The sequence below is a fragment of the Polypterus senegalus genome, chromosome 10, assembly GCF_016835505.1.
Source record: "Polypterus senegalus isolate Bchr_013 chromosome 10, ASM1683550v1, whole genome shotgun sequence".
Taxonomy (NCBI): Eukaryota; Metazoa; Chordata; class Cladistia; order Polypteriformes; family Polypteridae; genus Polypterus; species Polypterus senegalus.
Genome location: NC_053163.1, coordinates 106,255,487 through 106,272,896, shown reverse-complemented (window position 1 = coordinate 106,272,896; position 17,410 = coordinate 106,255,487). Strand labels below are relative to the sequence as shown.

At 35.6% G+C, this 17,410-nt stretch overlaps 1 protein-coding gene across 2 annotated transcripts in view; it reads right to left on the bottom strand.

Annotated features, from left to right (window-relative positions):
* Positions 1-17,410, bottom strand: part of LOC120537389 (zinc finger MYM-type protein 3-like) — a 180,756-nt gene that overhangs the window by 81,480 nt on the left and 81,866 nt on the right. For both annotated transcript variants that reach the window (XM_039766293.1, XM_039766292.1), the window contains exons 4-10: positions 16,517-16,598; positions 14,533-14,956; positions 11,621-11,795; positions 11,321-11,533; positions 10,909-11,059; positions 8,835-8,950; positions 2,513-2,599 (exon numbers count right to left, since the gene is read on the bottom strand). In XM_039766293.1, the coding sequence (XP_039622227.1) occupies positions 2,513-2,599; positions 8,835-8,950; positions 10,909-11,059; positions 11,321-11,533; positions 11,621-11,795; positions 14,533-14,956; positions 16,517-16,598 (1,248 nt within the window). The remainder of the gene's footprint in view (positions 1-2,512; positions 2,600-8,834; positions 8,951-10,908; positions 11,060-11,320; positions 11,534-11,620; positions 11,796-14,532; positions 14,957-16,516; positions 16,599-17,410) is intronic.

Sequence of the window (17,410 nt, the reverse complement as noted above, 5' to 3'; positions counted from 1 at the left end):
GGCTCAGGCAGTAGAGTGAGCAACAAAAGGAAATAGATGGAGTGACATTCAAAAGTTCAAGTTCAGAAAGTCGCACAGTGCCCAAAATAAAAAAAAAAAGTGGTCAGACATCAAGGTGAAAAGGCAACTTGTAGCCCACCACCTGAGTGTCATATGGAAGTGTATTAGGGCACAGAGAAAAGGAAAAAAAAAAAACAAAACACAGGGACACAGTGAAGGAAAAAATGTCCAAATGTACACTTTAAACTCAAAATTTCTACTTTAAACTGAACATTTTAGAACACGAAGATGTTTACTTAATATCATTTTCATGATGAAAAGCATATAGTATACATTAAACGAGTGGGGGCACAGTGATGCAGCATGATAGCTATGAGCTGGCGCCCCGTCCTTGGATTGTTCCCGACTCCCCCAACATGCTTGCTGGGACACACGACGCTGAATGGGAAAATTTATTGCAGAAGTACTGTCTCTGTCAAATGTACCAACATCCAATACCTGTTCTTCCATTTTCTTTCTCCACATAACCAGTCATCACACAATGAGCTCTGTAATAAATTTAAAACCAGCTGTAAGCTTAGAACGTGGATTCTTCAAAACTATTATGGAACATTGAAAAATCTTCACTATGCATGTTTAATTATTCCATCCATCCAGGATTACGCCAGTTCCAGCAAGCATCAAGAGCGAGGCAGGAACAGTCACTGGACAGGGTGCCAGCTCATCGCTACTGCTGTGCCATCGCACCCCCAAATGTTTAATTATTAAGAGTATACATTATTTAAATGAAGTTAACAATTTAACTGTAAAATGTAATATAAATACAGATTTCATCATAAAAATGATATCAAGTATACATCCTAGTATTGTAAAAGCATGCAGGTCCAATAGGATAGTTCTTAGAAATATAAGCTGCATTAGAAACCAGTCATCATCATCTGTAAATGTGTGCTCTCTTCTACTGAACAAAATTTAATTCCTTTATTGTTATTATATGGTACAATGAGATTCAATATGTAAATCCTCCATAAACTTGTTTTCCTATAAAATTATAAAAAAAATATGATAAACAATGAAAAACATACAATATGAAAGCACAAGTACAACAAACATGTACATATAGTCCAAATAGTGCAAATGGCTCATAAAGTGGCTCAGGTAGTGCAGTGTTACAGTTGTAGAACAAGTTTACAGTGAGATAATTAATAGAAGTACAAGCATACTTTTATAGCTCTTGCGATTAAACCATTTCTGAGCCTCGAGATCCATGCAGGAAAGGCTCTGAAGCGTTTGCTGGGTAGCAGAAGTTCAAATAGACTGCAGCATAGCGGAGTAGAATCCATGCAGATGGTGGTGGATTTCCAGAGGCAGTGTGTGCCATAAATGTCCTCCAGGGATGGAAGCTGGATCCCAATAATCATCTGCGCTCTCAACACAACACGCTGTGATTTCACACTCAGATACAATGGGTTAAAATACTCTGAGTGGTGCAGTGGTAATAACAACACTAAAGCAGCTATGGTATTTGGAATAATTTGGTCATTCCGAGCCCAATTATATTGTTAAAGAATGATTACAATCAAATGAATTAAGTTTGTAAATGATATGCAATTAATTTTGATTCTTTTGAGAAAGCCCACTGCATGGACGCAAATGTGAAAAAGGAAAATGACACAGAAACAAGGAACACTGCTTAGATGCTAGGTGCCGCCAGTTTGCAAAACCAAGCAAAAAAGTGTGTACACACGGTCCGAGACTGCAGTGAAAATGTGCGTAACTTTATGCAAAGTTTATTTTTTATACATCTCAAAGTGAGCGTGGGAAAGGGCATACGCAATATCTTTGTCTGTATGCACTGTTTATACATGAGGCCCCTTGTGACAAACAGTGTTAACTTTGAGATGCTAATGGATATACTCTAAACTTGGTGTGAAACAAAGGTTTTTATCCATATAAAAATTTAAAAAGAAAAACAAAAAGTTACATCCACTACTACTATCCATTTTAAAAAATAGTTTAGATGTAATACACAGGGGAACCTGCTTATTTTAATAATGTTAACATTAGAAATGTAAACACAACAAAACTCATTACTTTCAAATCAAGCCTAATTGAATTTCCAAATTGTTAGTTTACATCCAAATTAGCAATGCATGATAATGAGAAGGAAACACCTACAGAAAAACCTTAGTACATTCACTTATTTGAATTATGAAGCACACAAAGGTATATTTTGCTATTTCTGACAGGAGGATAATATGATAAAGTCCCTGAGAATCTGAGTTATTAGCATTATCCTCCTTTACCTTATATGCATTTTAGTTTAAAAGAATGTACACTGTCTATGAATGATATATTAATTCCTTAAATAAGTGTATATTCCCAGAAGTTACATTTCTGTTACAGTCAAAGCGACGTCTACGTCCGTATAAGTCTTTTTCCAACTGGTGACCATGATGATTACTGAAAATGTACACTCTCTTGCACACAAATATTAATAAAGAAGAATTACCTTCCAATCTAGTACTTCTGGTTTGCCACTAAACAGATTATGACAAGAATGACAATTCAAATGAATGTCACCTTCAGGACTAGTTTGCTATAAGAAAAAAAGAAAAACAAAGCAAAAATATTATTTACATAATAAAAGATGTACAATCTGAAATATCTAACAATTTAAGCCTAAGCAGATGCTTATACCCGACATATTCTTTAGTATAAAAAAAGCATACTTAAGCATTACAGGTTTAAAACTATAAATAAATTACAACTTGTTGCTGTCAATGTGTGAAAACAGAAGCCTAAATATCAATTTATATTTAGTAAAGACGTTTGCATGCGTGTGATTGCGTCTTTCACAGTGGAAACGTGGTGGTCTCACAATAAGAACTACTGCTTCGTAAGGGCCGATTTATGCTTCACGCTCAGAACACGTACGCGCCCGCATTATGTCTGCCACGCGTTCCCAGCGTTCATTTCACGCATCTCAGCAGGTCCTCAGAAATTAACGCGCGAGTTGCAGTACCAGCAAAAAGTCGGGGGGCGCAGTGTGCTAAAAGTCGGAACGTGACGTCAGTGTCTCTGTTTACTATATACATGTGACAGAAAGCCTCTATGCAGATCCTACGGGATGAATGCTTCGATGTGGTGAAGCAAAATGCCGACATACAGATGTATTCGTGGTGCTTTTATATTCAAGCGTCGCATATTCCCCGAACGTAATGACACAATACATTTTAAAAGTCTCACATACCATCTTTTGTGCCGTCTTTTTTATTTTTTTATTTTTGCAACTTAACAGCAGCAACATAATGTATAGCGTAATATTTGAGCCACTGAGAAAAAAATAAAGGACACGGTGAAAACGTGTATTTTGTGATTAAAGTGGAAATTTTGGCTTTAATCTCGAAATTTCCACTTTAAACTCATAGTTTATCATTAATGCAGACCATCGTAAATGTCATCCCAGTTTTTAAACGCTACGAGCTTCTTGGACCTGACAGCAGCGACAAGCAGCAACAGATCACCACACAGAACAAATTAAATGTATAATATTCCAACTCTTTACACATTTAGAATCTTTAGATTTGTACTTGATACCACTTTCATGATGAAATGCATTAAAGTGTGTATGTTACATTTTACATATAGTTTAGTTTAAATAAGGCACTCAATTATGTGGGAGGCGTGATGATGGGGGACGCAACTCCACCTCACACGGCGACCGAGCTGCAGGCTATGGCCGTATATATTTACATAAGTAGTTGGCGACTTTAATTTTCATATAGATAATCAGTGTGATCCAAAAGTAAAAGAATTTATGAACCTTCTGGATTCTTTTGATTTGAGACAGCTCGTAAATCAGCCTACACATAAAGCAGGTCATATGTTAGACTTAGTGATTACTAAAGGACTGAAATTTGATATAAAACAGATCATTGATATTGGTCTATCAGACCATTTTCTTCTACTTTTTAATATAGAAATAATGATAAAAAACACTCATGAGAAGCATATTGTTAAAAAACGCTTCTTTGACTCGGCAGCAGCTCTAAAACTTACAAACATTCTAAGCAATCAGTCCGTTTATAGTGCCAGCTATAATAGTGAGGATAATGTAAATAGTAAGGTGGAAAGATTTAATACTAAAGTGAGAGCTGCTGTTGACATAGTTGCACCTGAAAAGACAGTGAAAAAATCTTCTAGCATTGTTATACCATGGAAGACCCAAAGAGTGTCTGATTTAAAGAAAACATGCCGCAGAGCTGAGCGTAAATGGAGGAAGACTAAACTTACTATCCACTATGAAATATTAAAAGTCAAAATAACAGAATACAATAACACTGTCCGTCTTGAGAGACGCTGCTATTTCTCCAAGATTATAAATAACAATGCTAGTAATCCCAGAGTCTTATTTTCTACAATTGATCGCCTACTAAACCCAGGTAACTCAAAGGAATGCCTCCTAAGTCTTCCAGTAAAACCTGTGAGGCTATCGCTGTATTTTTCAATCAAAAAATTAATGATATTAGAAATAACATAGTATATCCCTCCAACACTAAGGATCCTCCTAAACCCCAGCATCCTGTTATAAACAAATTAAACTCTTTCACTAGGATAGATTTACCTGATTTACAAAAAATAATCCTCCACCTGCGTCCTTGACCCAATACCAACAAGGTTTTTCAAAGAAGTATCAGGTGCTAATTGATAATGTTCTGACATAGTAAATTGTCATTAGATACGGGGTCTTCCCAGACTGTCTTAAGACTGCTGTAGTTAAACCCCTACTTAAGAAACATAATCTTGACCCTCGCTCTTGAAAATTTTAGACCCATCTCTAACCTGCCTTTCTTAAGTAAAGTTCTAGAGAAGGCAGTCATTATGCAGTTAAATGACCACCTCAATAAACATGCTATTCTTGATAAATTTCAGTCGGGTTTTAGAACAAATCACAGCACAGAAACTGCACTCGTTAAAGTAGTAAATGATTTGCGGTTGAATGCAGACAGAGGCCATTTATCTGTTCTCATCCTCTTAGATCTGAGTGCTGCATTTGACACAACATTCTTAGAAATCGCCTTAGTCAATGGGTGGGCCTCTCTGGCAGTGTCTTAAATTGGTTTGAATCCTACCTGACAGGGAGAAAATTTTTGTTAGTTGTGGGAATTACAACTCAAGACACATGATATCCAATATGGTGTTCCACAAGGCTCTATCCTGGGTCCGCTGTTATTCTCAATCTACATGCTTCCGTTAGGTCAGATTATCTCAGGGCACAACGTGAGCTACCACAGCTATGCTGATGACACACAGCTGTACTTATCAATAGCACCTGATGACCCGATTCTATTGATTCGCTAACACAATGTCTGACTTGTATCTCAGAATGGATGAATAGTAACTTTCTCAAGTTAAATAAAGAGAAAACTGAAATCTTAGTGATTAGCAATAATGGATACAATGAGGCTATTAGAAATAAACTGGATACATTAGGATTAAAAGTCAAGACGGAGGTAAAAAGCTTAGGGGTAATTGTTGACTGTAATCTGAATTTTAAATCACATATTAATCAGATCATTAGGACAGCATTTTTTCACTTAAGAAACATAAGTAAAGTTAGACCTCTTATATCACTGAAAGATGCTGAGAAATTAGTTCACGCTTTGTTTTCAGTCGACTAGATTACTGTAACGCACTCCTCTCAGGACTACCCAAAAAGACATAAATCGCTTGCAACTAGTGCAGAATGCAGCTGCTAGAATCCTAACTAGGAAAAGAAAATCCAACACATTTCTCCAGTTTTAATGTCACTACACTGGTTACCTGTGTCATTCAGGATTGACTTTAAAATTCTGCTTATGGTTTATAAAGCCTTAAATAATCTCGCCCCATCTTATATATCGGAATGTCTGACACCTTATATTCCAAATCGTAACCTCAGATCCTCAAATGAGTGTCTCCTTAGAATTCCAAGAACAAAACTTAAAAGAAGTGGTGAGGCGGCCTTCTGCTGCTATGCACCTAAAATCTGGAATAGCCTGCCAATAGGAATTCGCCAGGCTGATACAGTAGAGCACTTTAAAACACTGCTGAAAACACATTACTTTAACATGGCCTTTTATAACTTCAATTTAACTTAATTTAACTTAATCCTGATACTCTATATGTTCAATTTCCTCATAATAACTATTCATGGTGGTTCTAAAATCGTACTGACCCCTACTCTCTTTTTTGGTTTTTTTCCGGTTTCTTTGTGGTGGTGGCCTGCGCCACCTCCACCTACTCAAAGCTTCATGATGCTCCAACAATGATGGATGGATTAAAAGGCAGAAGTCTACGTGACCATCTTCATCAAGCCCTTCCGTGAGAACCCTAAATCCAAAGAGGACTGTTTCATTTATGTTAGGTAGAATGCCCAGAGTGGACTTGGTGGTCTCATGGTCTGGAATCCCTACAGATTTTATTTTTCTCCAGCTGTCTGGAGTTTTTCTGTTTTTCTGTCCCCTGGCCATTGAACCTTACTCTTATTCGATGTTAATTAAAGTTGATTTATTTTGTTTTCTTATTGTGTCTTTTATTTTTCTATTCTTTATTATGTAAAGCACTTTGAGCTACTATTTGTATGAAAATGTGCTATATAAATAAATGTTGTAAGTAGGTTCCAGTTATGATCGTTACACGTAGAATTTTGAAATGAAACGTGCTTAACTTTTGTAAGTAAGCTGTAAGGAATGAGCCTGCCAAATTTCAGCCTTTCTACCTACACGGGAAGTTGGAGAATTAGTGATGAGTGAGTGAGTGAGTGAGTCAGTCAGTCAGTCAGTGAGGGCTTTGCCTTTTATTAGTATAGATAAAAACACACTTGTTTTGTTCTAACTTTCATTAAAGTGTTTATTTAATATTTGGACTTCAGTCTTCACACATTACACACTTCATGTCAAATTTTGTTGTTATTGCTATAACATATAAAAAAAATTTCCATTTTAGTTATGCGTTCAATGACATCCTATATTATACAGATCGTGCAGACACGGAACACACATGAAATATAAGTATTTCAAGTAACAATATATTATTTTCCTATACAATTCTAGACACCTCATTCCCAGATAAACAGAGTTCAGCTGTGAGTATTTTGTGTCTGACTTTAGCTGCCTCAGTAGGGGATTGGATAGAAGGTTGCCTGCCTGCAGGCAACTGACACATTTGCAAACCAAAGGCAATATCGGTGCACAATTAAACACAGCAATGAGGAGGTGCAAGCAAAATTAAGGTGGCCTTGCACTATGAATATTTTCGCAGGCTTCAGAGATTCTAGTGTTAAAACAACAAATTATTCATACATACATCCTAAATCATTATTAACTACACTAGAAGATGTCACATGTGATTGTCAAAGAGCCACCCAGGCAATACCACCAAGGGACACCAGGGGGTAGAATTGCTAATTATTTTGTCTCTTGCTTCACCCACACCTCCAAGAAGATGCAAATTGAGAGCAACAGACTCTGCCGTTTCTGGTTCACAATCTATAAAAGCAGAGCAATCCTGGAAGGAGACATAATCTGGGAGATGAGAAGGTCTAAGGACAGAGCTATAATCCTGAAGCCTGGCAGCTCTTTAGAGCCACTTATCCACAGCCACCAGGTGAACATTGCCTTTGTTCCTTATTGCTCCATCATGTGCCTGTTTGATATTTTGCAAACACATCACATAGCAATGTTTTGTCACAAAGAGCAGATAATTTAATTTTCAGTTAATTAAATAATGAAATAATTTTATTTTCAAAGTTTTACTGTCAACAGACTCAATTACTTGTCATCTACAACAAGAGATTCCTACAGATGCTGCAATTAAAGTTTACAGTCAACTGTATAATACATCTATCTGTATTACATTGGCAGGGTATATTTATGCTTATTTGTTAAAGTTATTACTGGGCAATCACTGGCTTGAAATTATTTGGAATTAGCTTTGAATTATATGTAGTAATAATTTATTTTCTAAACCATTTCAGACATGTTTTCATTTGGACATGATGTTTTACCAAAAACAGCACCACTTCTACTTTTACATACTGTACTTAAAAAATTACATCTTAATGATCAATCATCCAGAAATGGTGTAAATTACATAAACAATTAGAGAAACAAGGGATACACCTACTTTTTGTCACATTTAAGCAGGTTCATTTTTAATAACTGGTAAAAATGGATTAACATTTATTTAGATTTGTTAAAAATGGCTTCTTGATGAATTATTGCAAAAGATTAGGTAAAAGGTCACATCAACCTAAATATGGTAACTACTAAAATGCAATATACTAGAATTACATCAGTAGAAAACATTTTTGTACAATAAATCACTTACAGAAGAAAGATGATTAGACACCCAACACATTATTAAAATTTAGCTTTCTTTAATAATTACCATCAGGTGGTTGCTGAAGAGTTACCAATATAAAACATTTTAGTATTCCCTATTAACAGTTTGCATCAGACAGGTAGTAGATTAATATAAAGTTGAAAAACCTTCTCATTATTTCCCTTAGCCATCCATATAGCTTAATTTACAGGCTATACATTGGACAGTGCATAAATCTTTTAGACAGAATACACATCTTATCCCGCAAAGAAGATATACAGCAACAATTGTCTGCACATGGCAGAAGCATTGTTTACTAGCTGAACTGTTCAGCAACCAATTAAAGTAACATAAGAAAATAAATATATAAAAACATATTGCCTTGTTTATTTTTATATAACATTTTACTAAGGGAATGAACTGTAAGACTTGCTACAAATAAAAACAAGAACAACAAACTAGCATACCTGAAATTTGGTCCAGCAGCTTGGACTACAGAACTGATAGATGACTCTGTCTGTCTTGTTGTAGTATACAGGCTCTGACAAGCTTCGCCTGCAGAAACTGCATGGCCTTGCTGGTCCTAAGAAGAAAAAAATTAGATATTGCCCAACTGTATGAACAAGATGAGATAGGAAATCCTTCATACAGACAAACTTTATTGTAAAGTGATGAATTATTTTAAACGGCCCATAGTATGTCTTTCAATGTAAAAACAAACAAGTTATGTTGTATTTTTAAAAGCTCTTATTTCTGACTGATTTGGTACTAAGGAAGTAAATCAAAAGTAATGATCAAAACAAATTAGAAATTTTGTTGTAAAACAGATTTCTAAAAATAAAGGAGAGCTCTGTGATAAAAAAGAAAAACAGTACATAAAACTGCACTACGTAAAACAACTTTAATGAACAGCTGAAAGCTATATATTTTAGTTTGCGTATTTATTTCCAAAAGTATACCACTACATAAAACACCATATACTAAAACATTTTATATTAAAATAGAGACAGAAGATAGGTAGGTAGATCAAATTTCCCTGTGACCCTGAATTTGTTAAGCAACACTGATAATGAACGGACAAAATGGACAACACATTATTCTAGCATCTAAAAGCGTGAAGAGTGAGGAAAGAACAGAAGACTTTAACCTTTTATGCCTGTATTTTGTCCACACAAAAACCTGTTCACCCCAATCCATGGTAATTATTGGCACCATGGGAAAGATGAGGAAAAAATGTTATTTTAAAAAAATTACTCTTTTCGGTGAATTACCTTAATCTTACACTTACAAAAAAAGAGAAATACAAGCTCTAACTGCATTACATTTATTCTGAGAAAAAATAATCCCTCATCAAGAAATACTTTTTTTAACAAAACCACGTGTTCCATAATTATTGGCACCTCTAGAAAATCTTAGGAACAAAGTTTAAATGGAGCATTTTATTCTTATATCTTACTTTTTATGTTGACCAGAGTGTGTAGAAACTTCAAAGCAGTAATCTGTGACTTCCTGTTTCACTGGGGTATAAATATGAGGTGGCAAGGACGGCAAATTCACTTATTCGTTAATCAACATGAGAAAGATAAAGAGTGCACAATTCAACTTTGGGAAAAGCATGTTGACTTTCATAAGTCAGAGAATGGCAATAAAAAATACAGATACTTTCCTGAAAATGCCCAAATCTATAATTAGGGCAAAATTTAAAAAGTTAAAATCAACTGAAACTGTTACCATCTTGCCTGGAAGATGACCCAAATGTGTTTTGCCCATGTGCATGGTGTAGAGGATGCGAAAGCAAAAAATAAATCCCCAAGGATCACTGCTAGAGAAATACAGAAAAAGTAGCATATCTTGGGGTCACCAAATGCCAAAACTACCATGAGGCACCACCTCCTTGACAACAGATTTGGAAGGCTCGCCAGAAAAAAAGACTTTTCAGTCATTCAATCACCAATGTAAGCACCTAGAGGTTGCTAAACGCTACTGAAACTTTAGCTGGAACTGTTTTCTATGAACATAAGTAACAAAAACACACAATCAAATTTTTGCCATAACCACCTCAGTCTCTGGACCTAAACCACATTTGAAGTCTGTGGAGTGAGCCGAACAGAAGAGTACACAACACGTTACCTAGGACCTTGAATGATCATGACAAATTTTCTAAAGACGAATGTTTGCATTGACAAAGAGAGGTTGTATAAAGGATTAAATGCAGAGGTGCCAATAATCATGTCACGAGTGGGTTATTTAAAAATTAATATTTATTGATAAAGAATTATTTTTTCTCAGTATAAATTTTACTTCAATTAAAAGATGGATTTCTCTTATTTTTGTCAGTGTGAGATTAAGGAATAGATAAATGTTGCCCCACCACATAGAGTAAAATTAATTGAGACATATTCCAAATATACTGTTTGTAGTAAAAGTTGCAAGAGGTGGTTCAACTAAAGAATGGAGAAATAGGTGAATGCAATGCCTATGTTTTCTGGTACAGTGTAGAAAAAATAAAGGTTACTTCAAGATAGTAGATCAGACTCTTACCAGTGGGTCCTGCGTTTTTTACTTTGTGAGAGGTGATGCAGCAAACAGAGCAGAAATGACCCATCTTTCCATTCCGATCCACACTGGACAACATGTCAAAATTCTTGCACAATGTTTTGCACCACATGCAAGGGAAAACTTTGGTATTTTTCTGAAATAAAAGGACTACAAAAATGAGGATCAACCAGATTTTAGGAGCAAACACATATGCTCTTAACTGCAAAACAAGAACTCACTACCACCACTATACAGAGTAACACATTTTTACTTACATGAATGCACTCTCTCCATTTCTCAATATGAAACTATAAGCAGCCTAAAATGTTCTAATGTCAAGAATTAAAAACACAAAAATGCCCACTAATATTTTTAAGTCACCCTTCACACTGGAATTCATGGAAAATGTTCTTACCTTTTTGTATAATGCTAAACAGGCAGAGTTGCAAAATCTCTTTTGTAATCCCTCATGAAAAAGATATTCCAAGGGAAGGCCTTTGTTGTAGATGTAAACTCCACAGTTGTCACAGCAGTTTGTTTTAAGTCCCTTTGTGGCTCTAAATTTTGTAAAACAGGTGTCGCTACACATTTTGTGGACCATGTTGCCATTGCTCACTTCATGCATGATCTAAAATATAATGACAATCTATATTGCAGACTGAAAAACACCAGACACTATTTTATATTTTCTTGAAACAGTACACAGTAACTTTACCTCGCCTGTTTTGTGACAAACACTACATCTCACAGCAGGAGTGTCAGCTACTGGGCTATTTTTCTTTTGCAGCTGGGCTTCATATAACGAAAGGCAGTTATTGTTGCAGAACTCCTGAAAAGAACCTCCGGAACCTGTCTGAGCAACAACAGATTCTTTCGTGCTCCAAACATCCCTGTTGACATGAAACAATTAGTAGGGCAATAAGATAAATGAAAGACCTATAACGGACAGAAAGGGGAAAAAGCACCACTACTGTAAATTTTTTTAAACTTTGTAAACATACTGTATATTATTATATTTAAATTAGAAGAAAGTATATGGTAGCGTCAGAAGAAAAATATAGTAATTATCAGGTTTACCACTTTGGCTACATTTTACTCTAATACGTTTAACAAATCAGTCGTACTTACAACTGACTGATTTGCAGTGCATCCGGAAAGTATTCACAGCGCATTACTTTTTCCACATTTTTTTATGTTACAGCCTTATTCCAAAATGGATTCAATTCATTTTTTTCCTCAGAATTCTACACATTACACCCCATAATGACAACATGAAAAAAGTTTACTTGAGATTCTTGCAAATTTATTAAAAATAAAAAAATTGAGAAAGCACATGTAAATAAGTATTCACAACCTTTGCCATTAAGCTCAAAATTGAGCTCAGGTGCATCCTGTTTCCCCTGATCATCATTGAGATGTTTCCGCAGCTTAACTGGAGTCCACCTGTGGTAAATTCAATTGACTGGACATGATTTGGAAAGGCACACACCTGTCTATATAAGGTCCCACAGTAGACAGTTCATGTCAGAGCACAAACCAAGCATGAAGACAAAGGAATTGTCTGTAGACCTCCGAGACAGGATTGTCTCGAGGCACAAATCTGGGGAAGGTTACAGAAAAATCTCTGCTGCTTTGAAGGTCCCAATGACCACAGTGGCCTCCATCATCCGTAAGTAGAAGAAGTTCGAAACCACCAGGACGCTTCTTAGAGTTGGCCAGCCATCTAAACTGAGCGATCGGGGAAGAAGGGCTTTAGACAGGGAGGTGATCAAGAACCCGATGGTCACTCTGTCAGAGCTCCAGAGGTCCTCTGTGGAGAGAAAAGAACCTTCCAGAAGGACAACCATCTCTGCAGCAATCCACCAATCAAGCTTGTATGGTAGAGTGGCCAGACGGAAGCCTCTCCTTAGTAAAAGGCACATGGCAACCCGCCTGGAGTTTGAAAAGGCACCTGAAGGACTCTCAGACCATGAGAAACAAAATTCTCTGGTCTGACGAGACAAAGATTGAACTCTCTGGTGTGAATGCCAGGCGTCACGTTTGGAGGAAACCAGGCACCACTCATCACCAGGCCAATACCATCCCCACAGTGAAGCATGGTGGTGGCAGCATCATGCTGTGGGGATGTTTTTCAGCAGCAGGAACTGGGAGACTAGTCAGGATAAAGGGAAAGATGACTGCAGCAATGTACAGAGACATCTTGGATGAAAACCTGCTCCAGAGCGCTCTTGACCTCAGACTGGGGCTTACGGTTCATCTTTCAGCAGGACAACGACCCTAAGCACACAGCCAAGATATCAAAGGAGTGGCTTCAGGACAACTCTGTGAATGTCCTTGAGTGGCCCAGCCAGAGCCCAGACTTGAATCCGATTGAACATCTCTGCAGAGATCTTAAAATGGCTGTGCACCAACGCTTCCCATCCAACCTGATGGAGCTTGTGGCATCATATTCAAAAAGATCTGAGGCTGTAATTGCTGCCAAAGGTACATCGACAAAGTATTGAGCAAATGTTGTGAATACTTATGTACATGTGATTTCTCAGTTTTTTTATTTTTAATAAATTTGCAAAAACCTCAAGTAAATTTTTTTCACATTGTCATTATGGGGTGTTGTGTGTAGAATTCTGAGGAAAAAAATTAATTTAATCCATTTTGGAATAAGGCTGTAACATAAAATGTGGAAAAACTGAAGCGCTGTGAATACTTTCCGGATGCACTGCACTTATTTATTTAGCTAGACATTTTCCCCCTGTTACACACAGAAGGGTATGCTAGTAATGGCATATACTGTACATATAGAACAGATTTAGAAATGTTTGTTTGCATATCTCTAAATGCTTACATTTCTTTTAACATTTTCTTTTTAACTCACTTGTTTGTTTTCATCCCTTATTTGTATCCAAATATAGACAATTAGTGACAAGCAATACATGCAGCACAAGTGCAATGTCATTGAACGCTAAAGTGGAGGTGCTGCTTCAATGTCATGTTCATTTCTGTGCTTATTAGTAATACTGTGACTTAAAGAACTATTGCACAAGTTAATTCAAGCTATGGAAAAAAAAATTCTGAACATATTGTAAATCTAAACATCACATTGACATATTTTATCTGAATGAAAAATAAGAGTAGAAAAGATAGCTGATTAAACAATTGCTCTACATCAACTAAAAGTAATTCTAACCCACTAATTTGGGAAATTGATTAAAATGAAAACCATCAGCCATAGAAGTACTTTAAAAAATAAAAACAAGCTATTCTTGTCAATGAAGTATCAGTCTTTTAGAAACACCTTTACCTTAATCTTCATTAAAAACAAAATTACTTATTCATGTAAGTAAAAAAATGCATTAAACAAATAAAAACAATCCTATCCAATGAAAAACTGTTAGGATCAAAATTTATCTTCCCATCTTTTACAGGTTAATCTATTTATAACACATAACAGACATCCTAAAAACTAAATATTTGGCACAATTTCTTTTAATCAACCATCACTTTCAGGACTAGCCTTTACTGCTATAAGCAGGATGCTTAAAAATGTAAAACAATGCAATACAATACTTAATATTTTACAAATATAGATAAACTAGGAGGATAAAAGATAAAAAATACAGACAAAATTACTTTTTACAGTAGGCACATGGCTTCTTTCGTGGAGGTTTCTTAGAAAAGGCTGAAAGGCAAATTGAAGAGCAAAACAACTGTGGCATCCCTTTCCTCTGGTAAGCAGTCTGTCCTTTTTGCAGAGGAATACGACAATTGGCGCACTGCATTTTTGTCAAGGTACGGGGAGAACTGTTTGGCATAGTGGATGATGTGTTCTGAGAGACAGCAGAAGGGGTGGTGCGTGGTGTGGTGCTATGACCCATTATTGAAGGTGTGCTCCGAACTGGCGTATTGACAGGAGGCACGTTTTGTTGTGTGGACTGTCCAGTCTTCTGGATACGCATGGAAGACCTTGTTGACCGTCTAGGTAGTGGATGTGGGACAAAGTCCTCATCATTTGGATCATCCACCATGGCATCAGAGTCTTCATCCGAAAGTTGAGCTTTGAAATAAATAAATATTTGACAAAAAAAAAAAAAAAGATTCTTGAGCTTGGGACAATATAGTTTCTTTTTTAATAATGTAACCATAAATAAATTCACCTTAAAAACAAAGAATTATGCAAGAAGAATCTTAATAATAGGACCCCAATCAAAAAGATAACTATCATACCACTTAATATCAAAGTTGAATCCAATATTTAAATCATGCTATTCTGTTCTGCCAATAACATCTACCTCTAATTCTGAAAAACTTTATTATATCCAAAGTACATAATAACCTATGGATTAATTGTTAAACTACATCTAAAATAAGTCAGCTTCTCCAAAATTAAAGTAACGCTTAACTATACACTGATAGCTCAAAAGAGAGAGAGTAATAAACACAAACAGTAAATGTTAGTTAATGACCAAGGACCAATTTAATTGTTCACCTCTAGTACCATTAGCCGTAAAATGATTTCCAGATATTAACACTGCCGTGTAATACGCAGCAAACTGTATTGACCAATAAATTTCTGCAAATCTCCAGAAATCAGAAGGAACTAGTAATCAAGATCATACTGAACATCAGGCATGATGCAAACTTGAACTTTAAAATAAACATTTATAATTTGAATCATGTAATAGCTTGTAAAGCATACACTAATGAGCACATTTTACTTGAATGGCATACCAAGCTTAAAAGATTTCTTTGCCTTAAATAAAGTATGCTATGATACTACTTATTTGGACTCGCATCCTTCTGAGACCACTACTTACATATTCATATTCTGTGTCGAATAAATCGCATGACATCTTAATAGGAACCAAAACAGTACTGTACTTAAAGGTCAGCTGACACAAAAGGTAAACTGAGACTGGATGTAAAATTGCTGGAAGCAAATCAGTATAGTGACTGAAATTTTCCTTTCATACAAAAGATGGGGAAGAGTATGTAGGAGAATGGGAAAGAATATGAGACAGTTAAAAATGATTGGTTTTCACCTGGGGAAAAAAAGAACACCAGCTGAGCAAAACACATAGGGTTTGCATACTGATCATATCTCCTCATTTATCCAATCTCTGTGTTTGTGCAGCACTATTGTGAGTACAGGCTTATTAAACAGTTAATAAAAATCTGAAGTTTGAACATGAATGACTTTATTTTACACAACCCCTTCAATAACTGAAATAAGACTCAAGCTGCAAATCTCTCCACTCTACTTTGTGCAACTGTAGTTAACATTCTGTGTCATTTCTTGAGAAGAATGCCCAAATCTGAAAGATGCATAATATAGGTTCAGGTCGCATCCAAGCTTTACATGCATTGCCACTAATAAGGAAGCAATCAATATGCACAATTCAATTGAAAAATCTGGACACCCATGGACAAATTACAAAATATTGGAAGTAAAAAATTGTACATAACTTATGCAGTAAACAATTGAAAACAATAATACTGTAATTAAATTTTTTATGTACAGTTACAGTTTATTTGATGAAAATAAAAAAAAAGAAATATGCCCAATACTGAAATAAAAAACACTTCAGGGCATAATAGCTAAAAGGCAGATAAATACCAGTTCCAGATATTCCAGGGGCTGCTTCGTATTGTGCTTTCATTTGTTCAGCACGCCGAAGACGTTCTGCTCTCCTTACTTCCTGTTAAAGTAAATAAAATGCTGATTAGCATTTAATTAAGAATACGTTCTATTAATCAAACCAAAAATAAAACCGTATTAAAACAATGATCTCTATTAGCGTTTTAGCTATTTTAAAATAAGTAGGTTAGGTAGACTTTTTTTCCCTGGGTGACATGAAGCGGTTTAAGGTTTATGTGTAATACGTACATGTTATCTTCATCCTGTTCTGTACTTTTTCTCAGAAAATTACCTACCAATTAAAACATGGTCTATTCAGGGTTGAAGTAATGTATACATACTGGTAAATTTATCCTGACTACCAGATTAGACTATAATTCATAATAATTGCATAGCATACTAAATCCCTAGGATTGGGACCAATTTATCTACCGTTTGTCTGTGAATAAAGTAAATAACTCACTATAAAGAGAAACTCATACTTCATCCATCTTATAATCTGTTGCTTTGCCAGAGCTTGTGATAATGTTCAAAGCAGTCAGTAATATTGAACATTAAGTAAATGCAATTTCTTCCTTTAGATTAAAAAGCCGTGAAGATTTTGTTTAGTGTACCAATATCCCATACAAAAAAAAGAAACATCCTTCAGAATAACAGCTAAGCAATAACATAAAACCACACAGCATATTATGATCCTGCCAGAATAAATTGCACATGAAAGAAGAACAGTACACTAATCTTAATGTCCCTTTGATTCTCATGCTAGAGTCATTCATTATGCTATATCATAAAAGGACAACACTTTTGTGCAAGACCTTAAATCACTTAAGTCCAGAAACATAAAATATAGCAAGTGTTAGAAGAGACCATCAG